The sequence below is a fragment of the Littorina saxatilis genome, linkage group LG5 (genome assembly GCF_037325665.1).
Source record: "Littorina saxatilis isolate snail1 linkage group LG5, US_GU_Lsax_2.0, whole genome shotgun sequence".
Taxonomy (NCBI): Eukaryota; Metazoa; Mollusca; class Gastropoda; order Littorinimorpha; family Littorinidae; genus Littorina; species Littorina saxatilis.
This window is the reverse complement of record NC_090249.1, coordinates 28,555,329-28,576,485: the sequence shown is the minus strand read 5'-3', so window position 1 is coordinate 28,576,485 and position 21,157 is coordinate 28,555,329. Positions and strand designations below refer to the sequence as shown.

At 43.0% G+C, this 21,157-nt stretch overlaps 3 protein-coding genes across 5 annotated transcripts in view; 2 read left to right on the top strand and 1 right to left on the bottom strand.

Moving 5' to 3' along the window:
- The window catches only part of LOC138966788 (uncharacterized), a 100,992-nt gene extending 99,576 nt beyond the window's left edge, over nt 1-1,416 (top strand). For all 3 annotated transcript variants that reach the window (XM_070339127.1, XM_070339124.1, XM_070339125.1), the window contains exon 4: nt 1,095-1,416. In XM_070339127.1, coding sequence (XP_070195228.1) covers nt 1,095-1,255 — 161 coding nt within the window. In that variant the 3' untranslated portion in view covers nt 1,256-1,416. The remainder of the gene's footprint in view (nt 1-1,094) is intronic.
- Nucleotides 1-21,157, top strand: part of LOC138966786 (pre-mRNA-splicing factor 38A-like) — a 325,120-nt gene that overhangs the window by 215,767 nt on the left and 88,196 nt on the right. The window lies entirely within an intron of this gene.
- LOC138967720 (uncharacterized) lies at nt 8,392-9,255 on the bottom strand. The gene has a single exon (XM_070340375.1). The coding sequence runs from the start codon at nt 9,253-9,255 to the stop codon at nt 8,392-8,394; it is 864 nt and encodes a 287-aa protein (XP_070196476.1).

Genomic DNA, 21,157 nt, shown 5'->3' with positions numbered 1-21,157 from the left:
TCGCATGCATTGTACCATTTCAGCATACTTTTTTTTATGCATGTCAGAAATGTTCAATTTATGATCAAAATCAGAAGGAAAACAACATGTTGTTACATACTTTCAGGACGCTAACAAAACGTTATCCAGAGTGACCCCCCAAAACAAGGCAACCCTCGAAAATGCTAATAACTTCTACATCTGTTGCCCGAATCACTTTAAATTTGGATGACATAAACTGCAGCCTATGCATGACCCTTCGACAAAGTGGCGATTTTGTACTTTAAGTGTTCTGACTTTCGTGCAAGAAGAAAGAAGTTAAAGCTAGGTTCAGGGCGGGCAATGCCTAGACAGGAAAGCTTTCGTGCCAATGACAAGTTCGGAGGTGTAATTTGGAACACATTTTGGAGAAACGTTAAATGTCGGACCATTTTACCTACAGACTCAAAACTTTGTAGAATGGTCGTGGACGAACTGAAGTTCATGCAAAACAACTATGAAAATATTCGCTAATCTCAAATGACTGGAAAAATTAAACCCTTCGTTGTAAAGTTACACTTGCGCAATGTCGCGCAAAATTCATCAATGACAAAAACGCATTCATCCAAGGGAAATGCCCTGATCCTGTCTTTAATTGCTGTATTCAAGTCACTGATTGTCTAATGTTGATTAAGGTATACTATGTCATTCGAATTACTCCAAAGGTAACAATCTGGAGGGCTTAAATTGGGTTTGTTTGGCTACCGCTCAATTTCGAACCTCGTACTGTTGAGTCGATCGCCGCCGAATTTGGAAACTTATTTTGAAATTGTACAGAAGTCAGACCCTTTAAAATATAAAACTGTCACTTTGTGGAAGGGTCATGCATTGGCTGAAGTTTATGTCCCCCAAATATGAAGTCAGCCGATGTAGAAGTTATTAGCATTTGTGAGGGTTGCATTTTTTTGTCACCCTGTATGAACAACACATGCTGATGCTAGGGCGGTATTAAACTCATGACTGTTATTGCTGAATTTAGGACTGTGTGACGGAATAGAAATCTAAATAAAACAATGCTATAAAATACATTTTCAGGACGGTATCACAATCTAAACAAACGTTTTAATCCTGTGCAGCCATCCTAGCGTTTGGTGCGGCGGCAGTCTTCGGCAGTGAAATTGAAGACAACTACAGAATATTTCGTCTTCACTTTGGCTTCGCCTTCGACATCATTGGAGGCATATTCTTCGCTGTGTCCGCCGCCTGTTTCCTGGTGGAGTACATACGCCGTCGCTGAGTGTTATTCATAACGTCGTTGTCGTCATTGTGTCAAGATCAGCAAGCGTTGGGTTAATTCAGTGTGGCAGAATCGTTGATGGCGATTGGATGGTACTTTTCAGGACTTTTTTTTTGTCTTGAAAGGAACTTGGTTAGAGTATTACAATTTACGTGATCCGGTGTAGTTGTTGTTGATCTCGTTGTTTTTCGTAGAGAGAGAGAGAGAGAGAGAGAGAGAGAGAGAGAGAGAGAGAGAGAGAGAGAGAGAGAGAGAGAGAGAGAGAGAGAGAGAGAGAGAGAGAGAGAGAGAGAGAGAGAGAGAGAGAGAGAGAGAGAGAGAGAGAGAGAGAGAGAGAGAGAGAGAGAGAGAGAGAGAGAGAGAGAGAGAGAGAGAGACTAATCTTCCAACCTGTTCTTGGAACATACTACAGAGAATAATTGTAAACGAAAGCAAAGACTGCGCACATACACACACACACACACATCCACACACACACCCTCGTTTACACACACACGCACACACAAGCTCACACACACTTACACACACACACACACACACACACACACACACGCACACACACATGCACATACACACATATACACAAACACATGTTCGCGCGCGCGAGCGTGCGCTCGCTTACCTACACACATGCACATGCTATCATTTCATACCTAAAAGGAACAGTATCTAATCAAAGTATTAAACTAGTAAAACATCAAAATAATGATCGAGTATAAACATAAAAAACAAATCACTTAAGAGCATTGCATGCATTATCCGAGTACACAATGGAAACTAGACATCAGGGGCAGTTTGTAGTGTGATCAAATGTGTGTGCAACTGCCTTTTAAAGGCCTTTAATGATGCGGATCGTTTGATTTCTATTGGCAAAGAATTCCACAGAGATGATCCTGAAAAAGCTAAGCTGGATTTATAAAGATCTATACGAGGAATTGGAGGAAGTAAATTTTGAGACCCATACCTCTTCGTAACATGTGTAAAATAGGATTGCACATAACTGGGCACATCACCATGAACTAATTTATACAGCCTTATTGTATGCAAGGTGGGTGTTTAGGGGAAGGAAATTAAGGCTGTTTAACTTCATTTCTGTAGACATGTGCGATTCATACAGGATAAGTTTTGCAGCACGACGGTACAGAGAATTGAGTTTTAATAAGTGAACATCACTGCAGCCATCCCACAATGTCGAAGCAAAATTAATATGAGGCATTATATGAGCATGAACGAACATTTTTAATGTTTCAGACTTCGCATAATGTTTGAGTTTTGACAACAAATACAAATTCCTTGATAACACTTTGCAGAGGTTGCTTATGTGTGTTTGCCATTTCATTTCTTCATCAACAGTTACACCAAGTATGCGATGTTCTTTAACTTGCTGTATTTGAGTTGTACCTAAGGACAGTTGTAATTTAAGAGGACTTAGCTGATGCTTTTGTCTTGTGGTAATAACAATGCCTTTAGTTTTTTCTGGGTGCAGTATCATGGCATTTGATGTGCACCATTTCGCAACTTCGTCCAAAGTGTTCTTCAGGGAAAAATTTACTGATTCCAACGAGGTGTTACTGGTATGAATAGACGAATCGTCTGCAAAAAACTCGCATTTGACTTTATCATCCGATACATGTAAAGGCAAATCATTAACGTAAATACAAAAGAGAATAGGTCCTAATATAGACCCTTGAGGGACGCCATGTCTTATTAGTGCAGTAGACGAATTCTGGCACTGTAGAGTGACATACTGTGTCCGGTCAGCAAGATACGATTTAAAGAAGTCACAGACCGAATCGTTTCTAAAATAATAGTGTAATTTTTTTAGCAATATGGAATGATCGACTAAGTCAAATGCTTTCTTAAAATCCAAGAACAATGCTCCTGTAACTTCAGACTTGTTCATTGCTGACAGCCAAGCTTCACAGAGAGACGTAAGAGCTGTGTGGCAAGAATGCTTGGACCGAAAACCGGATTGAAACTGATGGAACAAATTTTGTTCTTCCATGTAAGCAAGAAGATGCTTGTGCACATGCCTTTCTAATGGTTTTGACAAAACAGGCAGCAAAGAAATGGGTCTAAAATTACTTGGGTCTGAGAGATCTTTACATTTGGGAAGGGGTATGACTTTGGCGCTTTTCAGTTTAGACGGAAAAAAGTTCTGCTCAATACTAAGGTTATATACAAACGTGAGCGAATCCACAATATACGTTAGAGAAAGCTTCAATAACTTCACGGGTATTTTATCCGGACCCATGGACTTTTTATTCTCCAGGTTTTCAATAAATGTTCCGACCTCATGAACTGCAATCGGAGGAATGATAAACGCTTCATTGTTTATTCTGTTCCGCTGACAGTATTTGTCTAATTTTTCAAAACAGTCATCTGTATCCGGATAATTTGTTTCTGCCACAGAAGCCTTCAATTTATCCGCTAAAGATATAAAATGATTATTAAATTCTTCCGCAGATAGTTTTGTTAGATTAGCAGTTGATTTTTTCCTTTTTTATTTCTTTTTTTTTCAAAATTTTTTATTCAAATAAATAACAACAATTAACAAGATCTCATACAATGAATTAAATACAACTTATCGAGTACAACAAGCTAACTTTTTTAACGTTTTGTTCTTCGAACACTCACACAAAAATGCTTCTTATCTGTAACTGCCCATTAAAAATACTTTCCAACGGTAAAAACGAATTAATTTTTTTATATATACTAACGCACATCTTTCCGATTAAGATAATGTGGTTCAATTTATACATAGTTGCATTTTTCACCATTACAAAATGCATACCAAATAAAACATCACTAACTTTCAAAACAATCTTAATTTCTAAAGTACGAAAAATAAATTCTTCAATAAACTTCCAGAATTTGTATACAACCGGGCATTCAAAAAAGAAGTGTTCAATGAAATCAGTTACATCACAACAGTAATTACATTTATTAGTTTCCGTTGACTTTTTCCTTGATTTATCAAGGATTTCATTTACTGCCCGCCAAATTGTTGCAGTATCTTTCTTATCGGAAATTAATTTATCAAAGTAACCAGTTTTTGATTGTCTCACACGGTTTAACACCTCATTTCTCTGCTGTTTATATTCGTCTGTCATCTTATTTTCCTTGAAATAATCTCTCAGAGCCATCGCCTCTATAATATCTGATGTTAACCAAGGCGGAAGTCTGGCATGTTTTACTCTATGCTGACGCAGGGGTACACGTGCTTATCTATAATTGTGCTTAAAATGCTATACAAGTGATCAAAAGCATCATCTGCAAGACTGAAATCAAAAACGCTCTGAAATGGAGCTTCACTAAGATCACGAAAAAATGCAGACTCATCAAAATGTCTAAAACTTCTGTATTCTATGGTCGTGTGGCCTTTTGGTCCTGATTTAGGCAAGCATAGAGACCGAACAAAAAATAGGCATATGATCGCTAATACTGGAATTGGACACATACACATTTGAAACAATCTTCTTAATATCAGTATATATGTGATCAATAAGAGTTGCAGTTGTGTCTGTTATTCTTGGGCGGGGATATAGCTCAGTTGGTAGCGCGCTGGATTTGTATTCAGTTGGCCGCTGTCAGCGTGAGTTCGATCCCAGGTTCGGCGGAAATTTATTTCACAGAGTCAACTTTATGTGCAGACTCTCTTCGGTGTCCGAACCTCCCCCCGTGTACACTACATTGGGTGTGCACGTTAAAGATCCCACGGTTGACAAAAGGGTCTTTCCTGGCAAAATTGCTTAGGCACAGTTAATAATTATCTACCTATACCCGTGTGACTTGGAATAATAGGCCGCGAAAGGTAAATATGCGCCGAAATGGCTGCAATCTACTGGCCGTATAAAATTTCATCTCACACGGCATCACTGCAGAGCGCCTAGAACTGTACCCACGGAATATGCGCGATATAAGACTCATTGATTGATTGATTGATTGTTGGGTTCAGAACCAGTTGATGAAGACCTAATAAAGTTGTTGTTGAATTCCATACTGTTTGAGGCTTATTCAGATTAATATTAAAATCTCCAAGCAATACAATATCTTTATTGCGTGATTTGACTTTATCCATCATCTGAATGAAATATTCTGACCAAATCGACGTTTCGACAGGGTTACGATATATATAACCTATGAGCAGAGGCGAGGATTTACAGTTTTTTACTTCAATCCAAATGCACTCAATATTGTCGTCCTCTAAATCAGGAAATTGCAAATTCAGAAATTGATTCATGAATATTCACGAACGCAAAAGAAGAAGAAGATTCATGAATATAGACTGCAATGCCTGTCTGATTCTTCCTTGCGCTGTCGCGTCGCAAAACAGAGTATTGGGGAATGTAAATCAAGTTATCGGCAATTCGAGAGAGAGAGAGAGAGAGAGAGAGAGAGAGAGAGAGAGAGAGAGAGAGAGAGAGAGAGAGAGAGAGAGAGAGAGAGAGAGAGAGAGAGAGAGAGAGAGAGAGAGAGAGAGAGAGTGTGTGTTCGTCTCTGTGTGTTTGTGTGTACTAATTTATAAGCTTGGCCTATAACTCTTCTTTTCTGTTCAAACATAACCTTCACAAGCAATTGTCTTACTTTCTTTATTTGGTGTTTAACGTCGTTTTCAACCATTCAAGGTTATATCGCGACGGGACAAGCAATTGTCATGTCCAGTTGTTTTGTATAGATATATTTTATCTGCTTATAGTTTGTTTCCCCTTTCTAAATCTGCTTAATTGTTTTTGTTTTTGTTTTTACATTTAGTCAAGTTTTGACTAAATGTTTTAACATAGAGGGGGAATCGAGACGAGGGTCGTGGTGTATGTGTGTCTGTGTGTGTGTGTGTGCATGTGTGTGTGTGTGTGTGTCTGTCTGTGTGTGTGTGTGTAGAGCGATTCAGACAAAACTACTGGACCGATCTTTATGAAATTTGACATGAGAGTTCGTGGGAATGATATCCTCGGACGTGTTTTTCATTTTTTCAATAAATACCTTTGATGACGTCATATCCGGCTTTTTGTAACAGTTGAGGCGGCACTGTCACACCCTCATTTTTCAATCAAATTGATTGAAATTTTGGCAAAGCAATCTTCGACAAAGGCCGGACTTTGGTATTGCATTTCAGCTTGGGGACTTAAAAACTAATGAATGAGTTTGGTCATTAAAAATCGGAAACTTATAATTAAATATTTGTTTTATTAAACGATCCAAAAACAATTTCATTTTATTCTTCGTCATTTTATGATTCCAAACACATATACAGTACATATGTTATATTTGGATTATAAACAAGCTCTGAAAATTAAAAATATGAAAATTACGATTAAAATTAATTTTCCGAAATCGATTTAAAAACAATTTCATCTTATTCCTTGTCGGTTCCTGATTCCAAAAACATATAGATATGATATGTTTGGATTAAAACAAACTCAGTAAGCTAAAAAGAACAGACTAACAGAAAAGCGTGTTATCCGGCTCAGCGCGACCACTACCGCACTATTCTGCATGGCTTGTCGATTTCACTGCCTTTGCCACGAGCGGTGGACTGACGAAACTACGAGTATGTGGTCTTGGTGAAAAAAGCAGTGCGTTCAGTTTCATTCTGTGAGTTCGACAGCTTGACTAAATGTTGTTATTTCGCCTTACGCGACTTGTTGGTTTTTTTTAGGCCACTTATGATTTCACCTCACAATAATGACCATACAATTGATTTATATCACAATGCACAGTACCAACCAAGAAAAAACACATATGAAAAGTCCCGGTGAGAAACTGGAACAACTAATTTTTTTTCGGGCTTTTTCGATATTTAAAAAAAAAATGCCAAAGAAATTAGCAATTTCTTGGAAAAAAATGAGAACCCTATCATGCTGCATATCAAATGAAAGGGCTTGAGCCTAATAACAAGAATAATAAGCTAAAATCCATTTCCGGTCAAATGCTGATGAAATATTCAGTAAGAACGTTATTTCCCGCGGTAACGGTGATCATACCTGATGACGAAAAGCATCATAACAAAGAAAATCCCCTACATGATGCATAATTCAACCTAGATACCTATCTGACTCTATTTCTACAGTCCTAGTGACTCCTACCTCAAATATTAGTCTCCTCCTCCTCTTCATCCATGGGAAGCATCGAATTGAGGCAACTTATTCCACGGCACTGTCCACAGGCAGTTGTGTAGCTAAGGCCGACCTTCCGGCAACTACAGCGTTGTGAGGAACAGTCAGTAGTGCAACCACATCTGATGATGTTCATTAACTCCTCAGGGGCTGGAGGAATGTCAGCGTGAACAGGAAGCAGCTGTCCCCGCTGAAGCTGAAACCCCCATTCTTCAGGCATGAGCTCCAGACTGGTACCCAAACAAGCCCACTCCTGAACCTGGTAAAAGACCCTGTAGGAGTGGTACTTGGCTGCAGCTGAAGTAGGAGGCAGGACTTTTGGCTGAACTTGCTTAGAGCCGGTGAACACTTTCTCGTGGTACTTTACCAGCCGAAGCTTGTCAAGAGTGTCACCATCATTTCCTTTGTAGATGTCGACTAACAGTTTCTCTCCTGTCTCTGCAATCATCTGGTGATCCGAATTAGTCTGCAGGAAAACCTTGGCACTATTTTCAAAGTTTGTTCTTTTTTTGCAGTCTCTTCACTGGGACACATTTTGCGACACTGAAAGGCCGAGAAGTTGTGTCACAGCCACTAAATGCATGCGCGAATAAGATATTCTTGCACACATTGGGGCCAAGAAGGCTCTGCGTTCATCTGATGTCCCAAAGTCTTGTTGTACTTGCCCTGCTTGAGGAGAAGAACACATCCTTCATGTCTGACTTGACATGAAACAGAAGAAGAATGAGTAGGTCTGTGTCTTCCCCAACAACATATGTAGTGTACTCTACGGCAGACTGAAGTGCGACCTGAACTATGACACAGTCAGCATCCCCCTGAGCATGCTGCACCGGAATCCCATTCTCCTCAAAGCAATTGCCAACAAGATGAATGAACCGCTGTTTGTTGGTGGTGTTGGAGAGGAACTCCTCCTTCTTCTCTGAGAGCAACATGTCAGGAGTGAACTGCACATCACGGCCAGGCAGGGTGCGTCTTTGAACATGGGCCATGTCTTTGGTCGAAGGGCCCTCAAAATACCCATCAAAGAAGACTGTTGCATGAGGATGTGCCTCTCAGCCAAGACAGTTGATGAATTAAAGAGCCCCCATCAAGGATGTAGTGAACATCTTTGGTTCTCAACATTTCCTGCTTGCAGCCTTCACTGGCATCCCACAAGTGCTTTGCCAAGAGGTGTTTGCTGGATTCTCGCATGAACCCGCTGTCGTCAAACAAGGATGAGGGCAGAGCTGTCAGTTCATGCTGGAAAATGTCTTGGAGCTTGGACAAGTCACCACCAGCAACATGAAGAAGGCGCTGGAAAAGCAGCTGTGGATCTATGCTGACTCGCTCACCTCCAATCTTGACAGTGGGTTTGGTGCTCATGGTCACAGCCTCCTCCTTTTTCTTGAAACTGACCGCTGACACTGCTTGGCCTGTCATTGTCTGGAGAATTCGATGCCCAATCACTTTGGCACTGTCCATGTTAGCAGATGTGTCTGATGTCAGGCCAGTTGCTATGCAGACAAGTTGGTGTCCCTCCGTCTCAAAAGGGTTTCTTTGTAGAACGTATGTAACTATAGTGCTGGTGTCCTTGTCATCTTTCCGCTGTCTTGCCTCCGTGAGATCTTTGTGATGTTCAGTGTTTGAGTCACCATGGGTGAAGGATACCATCCACTGGTTCACTGCAGCGCAAGACGGCATGGAGAGCAACCAAACAAGCCGCTGGAGTTTACCCATTCCCCTGCCTCTCGTGAGTCCGCCACTTGACTTGAGGGAACACATCAAAGTCTGCTCTATCGTCAGATCGCATGACAGTCCCGCCCAAAAACGTTGACTCCGTCGGAGGACATGATGTCCAGCCATGAAGTCCCTGTACACGTCGGGGTGTGTCTCGGACAAGTGCATCATCTATTGCAGGTATAACCTTGCGGACTTGGCATATAGACGATGACCAGAAGCAGCAAAAAATGGCAGCATCATTGAAACAGCTGACAGGTGAAGCTGAAAATTACCCGTTCTCTCTGCTTTGATGGTAGTTTGCAGAAGTCCAACCATTTCAATGTAGAGCAGCCACAGCTTGCTGGTTCTGCTTTTGCAAGCCTCTTTGAGTGTTTGAACCTTGTCCACAATGCGACCTACAGCTGGATCAGCAGCGGCCTCCTTGGCGTCGATTTTGTCTTTCAAGAGACGACCCAACAGAGCGGCGACATGATCCAGATCAGAGCTGCAATCAACTTCTTCAAGCTCAATGTCCAAGAAACCTGTGACATCTTCCATGTTGACAGCATCCTCTTCAACACTCTTCTTATCACACAAAACATCACTGCCGATCACATTGGCTTCCACTGAAAACTCTTCTTCATCACTCAGACTGGCATCTTCTTGAAACTCATCAACATCATCCTCATCTTCATACTGTTGAGGTGGTGGATGGTGTTGAAACGGAAGCCAGGGCATCTCAAATGCCATACTAAGGAGCACAGCATGTAAAGCAGCCATCACCAACAGATGAGCCCGAACAGATCTTGAATATGCTTTACCGCTCATGATGTGGGTGACCGAGTTAGGGGCATACACCTTCTCCATGACCTGTTGAAGTCCTGAGCCATCCATGAGATGGCCAATACTTCCCAGATAGCTCATTATCATGTGGAAGGTGCCAAGACAAACAACTGTCTTCTTGACTGTGCTTGAAGGTGGCTCGCTTTCGACGATCAGCTGGGATTTTCTTTGTTATGATGCTTTTCGTCATCAGGTATGATCACCGTTACCGCGGGAAATAACGTTCTTACTGAATATTTCATCAGCATTTGACCGGAAATGGATTTTAGCTTAATATTCTTGTTATTCAGCTCAAGCCCTTTCATTTGATATGCAGCATGATAGGGTTCTCATTTTTGTTCAAGAAATTGCTAATTTCTTTGGCATTTTTTTTTTAAATATCGAAAAAGCCCGAAAAAAAATTCGTTGTTCCAGTTTCTCACCGGGACTTTTCATGTGTTTTTTCTTGGTTGGTACTGTGCATTGTGATATAAATCAAATCTATGGTCATTATTGTGAGCATCAAGTAAGCAGCAATCATAGGTGCGCTGTACTAAATGTCGTTCAAGTATACACACTTGCAAGCTTGTCTGATCTGAAATGCAACATACATTGCGGTTGGGTTGCAGGGATGTTCTTGTTTAGTACTGCGGGTCTGTTCCATTCAGAATGACATTAAACTTCTAATGCTTGGCTTTCACTGTGTTTTTGATAAGACTATCTAGTGATCTGTGTATTTTTCCGACCGTTTTAAATCTCATGTTATTCATGTTTCATTTTTCATCAATTAGTGCTTATGCAGTGTACCGGAGACCTAGGACACACCCCAAAATCAAATTCGCAAAAGCAAATTTGCAGACACTAAAATACACAAAAAATCTAAATACAAGAGTGACCTCAAATTAAAGAACATCTCATTTTCTACCCATACAAATTGATTTGGTTCAGCTGTTGTGCCTAGCCGTGTTGTTTTGCCATTTTGAAGAAGACAGGTACGGGTCAGCCTCGTCAGAACCCGTAAAAGGCTTTTTTGGCGTCATTTCTTGTGGGCAATGTGGGTAAAAACCCTGTTGTTTTGGAATGGCTCATTCTATTGTTTTTAAATGTTACATGAGTATTTATAACACAATTGCTAAACAGTGTGTAAAATATGGCGTTTTGATGAGTTTTTTTGGACGTACTGGAACTTGTCAGAAAAGTTTGATTAAACTGTAATAACTTTTTTACAGTGTGGTTTCAAAAATTCAGCATTTGGCACACTTCAACACAACTGCATATTACAATTGGGGATCAAATTTGGTACAAAAACAACAACGCGCTTGGGTGGTATGGAAATGTGAACGCGAAACAACAATTACGAAAAACAGGTCTTCCAACATCAAAACCAAGTTCAGCGCAGCAGACTGAACTGGCACGTCACTCACAGCGATAAAAAGCATGCCAGTTCAGTCTGCTGCGCTGGACTGGGTTTTGATGTTGGAAGACCTGTTTTTCGTAATTGTTGTTTCGCGTTCACATTTCCCTACCACCCAAGCGTGTTGTTGGTTTTGTACCACAATTGATCCCTAATTGTAATATTCATTTGTGTTGAAGTGTGTCAAATGCTGAATTTTTGCAACTACCCAGCTAGCAAGCTTTCGTCGGCTGACTGACGATTTCAGTTGGGTGACGTCGTCATATGTCGTGTGTCGTCGTCCGTTGTAGCGCCGATATCGTTTTGACTGTGTGTAAAACTCGGCAAATGTACGTAATAAACCCCGACATCGGCCCGACGCAATGTTGCTGTCGATAAAAATATGCAGAGTTACGGGAGATAACAAATTTATTATCATTATTTTAACATTTGTTACGTCCCCTGTTCAAACGTCGGGCCGTCAACGGCGTGACATGACCCTGCAAATGCGAAACTAAATTATTCATATTTGTTGACTTTTTCACATAGGAGTAGGATAATTAATTGTAAGTTTTGTTTGTATATTTGCAATCAAATACAGCATGAGCTCAAACCATGAGTTTTATATTTTAAAAATACGCCATCATATATACTTGAATTACTCAAATAGCTTTCCTTACGGTAAACAAGATGAACATGGCTGCTACTTTCTCGCGTGAGCGAATTTTATTTGTTTTCTTAGTTCAAGTTAATATCGAAAGAAGAGACATTCTTGCGAATGTTGGACAGCACATTGATGATATGTTATCCGAGACGAATGTCGCCTCGGGATCTCAATCTGAGTGCTGGTCCCAGTGCCACGTGGTGGCGGTGATAGTTCAATAGTTGTGTAGCCAGTCAGAGACTTGGCAGTGACAATCAGAGTTGCTGACCGGTCAACTCGAGGACAACCGACGGATGGAGCGAGTAAGTGATTTCGTTTTTTACATACTGCTGAATCTGTAGCTGTACGTGTGGTTTGCACTGTCACTTGGGGGGGGGGGGGGGGGGTGTACATGCTGATGTAGCTGTAGCTGTAGGTGTGTGTATTGCATTGTAACACTTGGGGGGGTGGGGGGTTGTACATATGTGACCCTCCACCACGAAATGAGTCGCATGTCACCTCGCGCGGTTCTGCGCTAGGCTTAATATAAGTCCGGGGAGTGTCTGGTAACAGCGTGAGGGTCACCTTAGTCACAGGCTTATAACTCAAACAGTTTTCGCTCTTTTCTAAAACAGTTTTCACCACTGGATAGAGCATAAAAAACTCTTTAGGAAAATGTAAAAATATGAAAATCATGCAAAGGTGACATGCGACTCATTCCGTGGTGGAGGGTCACATATACTGATCTATCTGTAGCTGGTGGTGTGTTTTGCACTGATGCACACTTGGGGGGGGGGGGGGGTGTACATACTGCTGAATCTGTAGCTGTAGGTGTGTTTTGCACAGTAACACTGGGGGGGGGGGGGGGGGGTTGTACATACTGCTGAATCTGTAGCTGTAGGTGCATGTGTTTTGTACTGTTACACTTGGGGGGGGGGGGGGGTGTACATACTGATGTATCTGTAGCTGTAGGTGTGTTATGTACTGTTACAGTAGGGGGGGAGGGGGGGGGGTTGAACATACTGCTGTATCTGTAGCTGTAGGTGTGTTATGTACTGTTACAGTAGGGGGAGGGGGGGGGGTGTACATACTGCTGTTTTTGTAGCTGTAGGTGTTTTTTGACTCACATGCGAAGCAAAAGTGAGTCTATGTACTCACCCGAGTCGTCCGTCCGTCCCGGCGTCCGTCCGTCCGGAAAACTTTAACTTTGGATATTTCTTGGACACTATTACGTCTATCAACACCTGATGTGGCCTGATGGTGTATGGTTACAAGATCTCAAAAAACATGTGCGGCAACTTGACCTCACTTCAAGTTCAAGGTCGCAGGGGCCGTAATTGTTGTCTTAAAAACGACCATTTTTCACATTTTCGCATTTTTTTCTGAAGTTATCGAGAATGGCAACCTTAGCTATGTATGCTATACAGGGCAATGTAAGCCCTATCTTTGGACACCAGTTTGGTTGACCTTGCTTTAAGGTCAAGGTCGCAAGGGTCCTTTAAAGTTGGATTGTATACATATTTTGAAGTGACCTTGACCCTGAACTATGGAAGATTACTGTTTCAAACTTAAAAATTATGTGGAGCACATGTTATGCTTTCATCATGAGACACATTTGGTCACATATTATCAAGGTCAAGGTCACTTTGACCCTTATGAAATGTGACCAAAATAAGGCAGTGAACCACTAAAAGTGACCATATCTCATGGTAGAAAGAGCCAATCAGCACCATTGTACTTCCTATGTCTTGAATTAACAGCTTTGTGTTGCATGACCTTGGATGACCTTGACCTGGGGTCAAGGTTACATGTATTTTGGTAGGAAAAATGTGTAAAGCAGTTCTTAGTGTATGATGTCATTGCTAGGTTTAGTTATTTGACCTTGACCCTGAAGGTCAAGGTCATGTAAAGGTCAAGGTCAAGCATGTGAGTCGTATGGGCTTTGCCCTTCTTGTTGCACTGTTACACTTGGGTTGGGGGAGGGGGGGTGTACATACTGCTGAATCTGTAGCTGTAAGTGTGTTTTGCACTGTTACATTGGGGGTGGGGGTGGAGGGGGGGTATACATACTGCTGTATTTGTAGCTGTAGGTGTGTTTTGTGCTGTTACTTAGGGGGAGGGGGTGTACATACTGCTGAAGCTGTAGCTGTGAGTAATTTTTGCACTGTTACACTTGGGGGGGGGGGGGGGGGGGGTTGTACATACCGTGCTGAATCTGTTGCTGTAGGTGTGTTTTATACTGTAATACTGAGGGAGGGGGTTGTACATACGGCTGTATCTGTAGCTGTAGGTGTGTTTTGTACTGTTACAGTGAGGACGGTAGGGGGAGGGGGGTTCTACATACTGCTGTATCTGTAGCTGGTGATGTGTTTTGCACTGTTACACTGGGAGGGGGGCGGGGTTGTACATACTGCTGTATCTGTATCTGTAGGTTTGTTTTCCACTTTAACACTGGGGGGAGGGGGGTTGTACTGCTGTAGCTGTAGCTGTAAGTGGATTTTGCACTGTTACACTTGGGGGGGGGGGGGGGGGTTGTACATACTGCTGTATCTGTAGCTGCACCCAGCCAGCAAGACATTAGCGGCCGATAATCGGCCGAACACCCTTCAAAAAGTCGGGGCGGTGACGTCAAAAGAGACGACGCGGGTGTTGGCCCGACTAACTTTTGCAAAGAGGCAACGAGGCGGCCGACAGGCGGCCGAACACCTGTACTATGGCGGCACGCATCCGGTCCGATGTTAATCGGCCCGATGGCTTGTTGGACCTGCGGCCCGACACCTTATGCCGACATCGTCCCGATGTCTTCCCGCTGAAATCGATATCACCCGCGTCGTCTCTTTTGACGTCACCGGCCCGACTTTTTGAAGGGTGTTCGGCCGACTATCGGCCGCTAATGTCTTGCTGGCTGGGTATATATGATATTAGTTATCGTTAGATTTGACTGTGATATCAACATTTATCAGTCTGAATGTCGAGAAAGCTGAAATCATATCAGATCGAAGCGTAAGCCGAGATCTGATATGATTCAGCCTTTATCGCATTCGATTTCGGAACAGTAGGAATCATAAACCTACCTAAGAAGTCAGACAAACGCAAGGGAGGCTACAGCCTTGTATTTACACCCCCGGTATAGGGGTGTGTATAGGTTTCACTCGATGTGTTTGTGTGTTTGTTTGTGTTCGCAAGTAGATCTCAAGAATGAACGGACCGATCGTCACCAAACTTGGTGAACAGGTTCTATACATTCCTGAGATGGTCCTTACAAAAATTGGGACCAGTCAAACACACGGTTAGGGAGTTATTGGTGGATTTTGATTTTTTGGGGGGATCAACTACGGCATAACTCTTCCTTATCTTCTCCATGTTTTCAGCGTTTACCTCCCTTCCTTCGTATGGTGCACTGTAGTATGAGGGGGGGCATCTTCGGATATTCCCGGCGTTCTGTTACTATTTTTAGAAGGTCACCGCAGTGTCCAGAACGTAAATTGGACCCGTAAATTATCCTCACTGTAAAAGTGCAAAGGTCGAATCAATTTATAGCCACGCGAAAAATACACTCTCATCTATCTCTATATATTTATACAATAGATATAGATATATATATACGGCTTCTCTGTGTGTGTGTGTTTGAGTGTGTCTGTAGAAAACACCTGTGTATTGCACAGTTCTGTTTGTGATGTGGTACCTAGGGCGTCGTCGACAAGTATGGGACTCGACATGATATGATCAGGAATGGCATTATGGCCCCTGAATCATGTTCGTGCTGTTCCCATTCCACGAGTCTGGAAGGGACCGAAGCTTGACGGGTCCATGGTTCGAAGCCGGCGTACAGTGCGCCACTCAAGCCGGGTATTCGGCTCTACTTGCTATCCGGCGAAGCGGCAGATACACCCCGGACAAAATCTGGTCGATGAGATATTTCAATACCTGCTCTCAGCGCGCAGCGCAAACCGATTTTTTTTTCGGGATCTTTTGTTTTCTGTATGCGGTCAGTAGGTGTTACAGAAAGAGTTATATTGATTTGTCTTTTTCTCCGCCTGTCTCTTTGTCCACTCAATCAACTTATTTTAACCACACTTGTTAGCAGTGCCTTCTCAGTTGGTGGCAGTGAGAATGGTAAGGACGGGGGTGTTTTTCCTACCTCGGAGGAATTTCTTGTTAATGTTGGAAATGTTGGATTGTCTTTTCCTGCTTTCGTAACTTTGCTGCTCTTACTTTTATTTTTCAGTAACTGGTTCTTTTTCTCAGACAAAATAAGGCATTTATAATGAAAAAAGAACAAAAATATACGGTCGAAACAGATCACCAACAAAGGCTAACAAGTTCAGTGGAGTTGCCAGTTTGAAGGAACAGCGAAGAATGTCCCAGTTACTTCCTCAGTCGTACTCTTTTTGACTGTTCGATTTGGCAATTCTGAACGATGGCAGGAACTGAAGTGCGCCAGGCAGTATCAGCGAAGTCCTCTGGCTCATTGTCTGTGCCCAAGAAAGCTTCCAGGTATTTGTCGGTATCGGCGGACTTCATAATAATGTTGTCGAAGCTCAGTCTCGCTTACGACACATCCAAAATGGCGTCCTCCGACGGCGCTGTGACTGTGTGAAAGATGCTGAAAGTTGTTCGGTTGATGTATGGCTACGACTAAGAAAGGTGGACAATGGTTCATGCAGGTGCGAACTGTTTAAATCGGCTGCTCATTTCCTGCCTTTTTGTGAGTGATGTGCGCTGAAACACTGCAAGAGATCTCACAGTTTTTTAAGTACTGCCACTACTGGTACTTTCAAGGTCAGCTTTGTTTATATGGCTGTTCCAACTACCTCAGTCGGTAAGATTGTAACATTCTTTTCTACTACTTCTCTGTTAAAGCTGGGTGGGAAAAGTTTGATTTTATTCATTGCACAGCTTAATCTTTCTGATTCAATTACTTTTCTTTTATGAATTTGTGATTTAAAAAAAAGGGAGACATTTGTTTCCTTCAGGTGAGATTTTATTCTTCAAAATTAGAATTGGAAAGCTACTTCCTGCGCGATGTCAAATTCACTAGGAACTTCCTGCGCGATGTCAATTGATATACAGTTCCTAGTTGACCAATGACAAAAGCTGTTTTTGTCATGTGATCAGTAAACATGCGATAAAAAGAGTTATGAAAAGTTTCAGTTCGTCCAAAAAACTCGTCAAAACGCCGTGATATTTTACACACTCTTTTGATTTTAGGGGGTGTCCTAGGTCTCCAGTACACTGCATAAGCACTAATTGATGAAAAATGAAACTCTTTGTTTCTTCTTCTTCTTCTTCTTCTTCTTCTTCTTCTTGTCGATCACTCAGATGGAAACGCCGGCTCTTCGCGCAAATGTTGCCGTGCGCTGTAGGTCGTCCAGACTGCCATAGAGCTTCCCTTGCACCGTGGTCGCCTCCGCCCAGATCTGGCTCCTGAGGCCATCATGTAGTGGGCAAGTCTGCAGCAGATGTTCCGTTGTCATGCTGCCTGTTTGACAAGGGCACTGGTCTGACTGGCCAATTCTGAACTTGGTGAAAAGGTGGTGGTTCATTCGGTTGTGGCCTGTCCACAGCCTGAATATGAGGACCTGCTCAGACCTTGTGAGCAGATGAAAGGCGTCGTTTTTGTTGTAGTGTGGCTGCTGCTGCAACCACTTTTTGTGTTGTTTGGCCTTGATGATGGTCTTGGCTTCTTTGAAGGTGGTTGATCTGTCATTCTGATCCTTCGTAGTGCCCTCCTTTGCCAGAGTATCTGCGGCTTCGTTGCCTAGTATGTTGCAGTGGGAGGGGACCCATTGCAGCACGACTGTGTGGGCTCTGCACAGGGAGGTCAAGGCGGATGACAGGTCATTCAGTTCTTTGTCTCTGGCAGTGTCTAAGGCCTGCAGAACTGACTTTGCGTCGCTGAAGAACACAACGTTATTGGAGGAGAGTGGACTGTGCTCAATGTGGGCTGCACCTGTCTGGAGAGCTACTGCTTCAGCCTTGAAGTTGGTGGAGTAGAGGCCGGTAGCGAGGGAGATGTGTTCTTCTTCTCGACCTCCTGGGTACTTTATGTAGATTCCGGCACCACTACTTCTGACAGCTTGGTCAGCAGATCCGTCAGTGTATACATGAGTCCATTGGCGTTGGGGGTAGGAGTTGTGGATGTGTTCAATGGTGAGAGACTTCAGTTCAGCACAGCTCTGGCAGTTTTTCTTGCCAACGCCAGGAATACTGCGGCGTATCTGGGGTCTTCCTTCATCACTCCAGCTTGGGTTTTCAAGGTATTGGGGGATATCTTTGGGTTGCTGGTCCAGGATATCTTGGTGTCTCCTTTCCAACACCCTCGTCTGGTGGATGAAGCTTCCTCTCTTCAGTCTTCCTTTCGTTGGTTGGCACAGTCTGTCTTTTATGGGGTGAGTTGGCAGTCGTTTGAATTTAGCTGCCTGGGTGAGGAGTTTGGTGTCCCTTCTGTCTTCCATGGGCTCAAGGCCCATGATGTTTTCCAGCTCTTGGATAGGGGTTGACCGCATGGCGCCAGTGATGATTCTGGCCGCCTGGTTCTGCACCTTGCTGACTCTGTCAAAATTTGACTTGGCTGCTGTGCCCCATGCCGTCACTGACTCCGTACTCAAGTACTAGTCTGACGCTGCCCACGTACATCTTCTTGAGGATTGCTGCATCTGCGCCCCACGTTGTGCCAGTTAGCTTTTTCATTAGTGCTAACCTTAGCTTGGCTCTGGCTTCGACTTTCTCTGTCTGCTGTTTCCAGGTTTCAAAGGTCACGCCAAGGTACGTGGGGGTGTTGTCAGCCTGCAGCGTCTGTCCGCAGAGCTTGAGGTTGACCTTCAGTTCTTTCGGGGACAGACTAAAGATCGTGTAAGTGGTCTTCCTGGTGTTGATGTTGACGAGCCACTTCTTTGTCCAGTCCTCAAGCACTTTCAGCGCCTCTTGCATCCTGTAGTTTGCTGTTGCGATGTGCTCTTCTGAGCACCAGAGTGCAAGATCGTCCGCGTAGATGGCTCCATGGACATTTCGAGGGAGGTCCTTGACAATGTCGTTGATGAAGACTAGGAACAAGGTGGGGCTGAGGACTCCGCCCTGTGGGACTCCGTCTTTCAGCGTCTTCTTCCGGCTGTACTGCCCGCTTACATGGATTTTTGCTTTCCTGTTGTTCAAGTACTGGCAAATCCTCGGGAACATACATCCGGCCACGCCACTCTTCTGGAGCTTCAGCCCTTCCTTCCAGACCTTGTCAAAGGCCTTCTCCATGTCAATCCAGATCGTCAGGGTGTGTTTCTTGTCCTGGTAGCCATCTTCGATCTTCTGGGCGATGTATGTCACCTGGTCCTCGGTCGAGCGATGTTGCCTGAAGCCGGCCTGTTCTGGAGAAAAGATGTTGTTCTTCTCCAGATGCCAAGTGAGTCTGGTGTTGATCAGCCGTTCCATGAGTTTTCCCACGCAGCTAGTGAGGCTGATGGGTCTGTATGAGTCCACCTTCGCTCGGTCTTTGCCCTTCTTGTGGATCGGGACCATATCAGCTTCTCGCCAGACTTGCGGGACATGGCCAGTCTTCCAGCTGTTGTTGTAGAGCTTCCGTAGCTGTGTTTTTGCCCTTGTGCCTGCCTAAATGTAGAAGCATCTCGTTGGTGATCTTGTCTGGCCCTGGCGACTTTCTTTCATGCAATGCTTTCATGGCATCTGCCAGCTCCTGATGGTTAAACGGCTTGTTCATGTGTTCCTCTGGCTGATGTTCATTGGAGGTTCTTCTCTCCTCCTGTATCTCTGCTCTTCTTTCTTCTGGTACAGTGATGTTGCTGACTTTCTCGTAGTTGTCAATGAAAAGGTTGGCAGCCTTTCTTCCTGTCGGCAACTCTTGGCCCTGCGAGATGGTGATTGTCGCTGCTCTTGTGTCTTCGCCGTTCATGGCTTTCGTCAGCTTCCACAGCTTGTTGCCGTCCCTTTCTAGGTTCAGCTTCTCCGTCTTCTCCCTCCAGCTTGATCTTGCTGCTTGGAGGTAGGCTCTCCTGTACTTGGCAGTGGCTGCTTTCAGGGTGATGTTGTTGTCAACAGAGGGGTTCTCCTCTCCTCTTTGTTTCAAACGGTAGGGGAATGAATTACCTTTCTGGCAATATACTTGGTTTTTACTATAACTGGCCGCATCACAAAGTTATACAGCTAAATGTATGTGTTTAGTTTTTTTTATGACGATTAGTGTAGAACATTTCATTTCAGTTACAGCTGAGCCTGAACATATCTGACATCAAACGCTTTTACACGCAGAATCGGAAGTCATGCTGGTATTTTTGTGTGATTGCAAAATGATAATGCGTTGTTTGAAGTCTGTTAGTTAGAATTTTTTTCTTTTTTTACATGTATGATATCAATCAATCAATATGAGGCTTAATAGGATGATATGTTTATGCAATGTACTGTTATTTGTCTTTGTGTTGTTGCTATTGTTTTCTGATATCGTATATCGCATATGGGTAGGTGCTCTTTGACATCCCCAAAGATAAACAGCTTTGTACAAATACTCGACCCGTGATTTTATACCTAGCTTGGACCTAAATTTTTTTCTTTCAACTGTTGAGTTTTGCCTTTTAATCAATGTTGTTTTTCTCGGTGAAACGGTATCATTATCATTTTTATAATACAAGTTTTTGAGAGCCATTTTTAGACTAAGCATGGGTATATGCTACACTTTTTTTTGTGTTTGTATTTTTTCAACCAGACTCGTGTGATGCTTTTCCAGCAGTATGGTACATGTGCCCATTTGATTTTCAGGTCAAAGGTAGACTTTTCTGTTATGGGAAATATGCAAATTACTTTTTTGTTTGCTGCTCATTGTTTCTGAAAATATTGCTTTTACCCTTAAAAGAAAATTTGTACAAATAAAGCCCCCCGCGGGTTAGGGGGAGTCCCATATTGGTTGGGACGAGAAAGAATTTACCCGATGCTACCCAGCATGTCGTAAGAGGCGACTAACGGTTCTGTTTCTCCTTTTACCCTTGTTAAGTGTTTCTTGTATAGAATATAGTCAATGTTTGTAAAGATTTTAGTCAAGCAGTATGTAAGAAATGTTAAGTCCTTTGTACTGAAAACTTGCATTCTCCCAGTAAGGTCATATATTGTACTACGTTGCAAGCCCCTGGAGCAATTTTTTGATTAGTGCTTTTGTGAACAAGAAACAATTGACAAGTGGCTCTATCCCATCTCCCCCCTTTCCCCTATCCCATCTCCCCCCTTTCCCC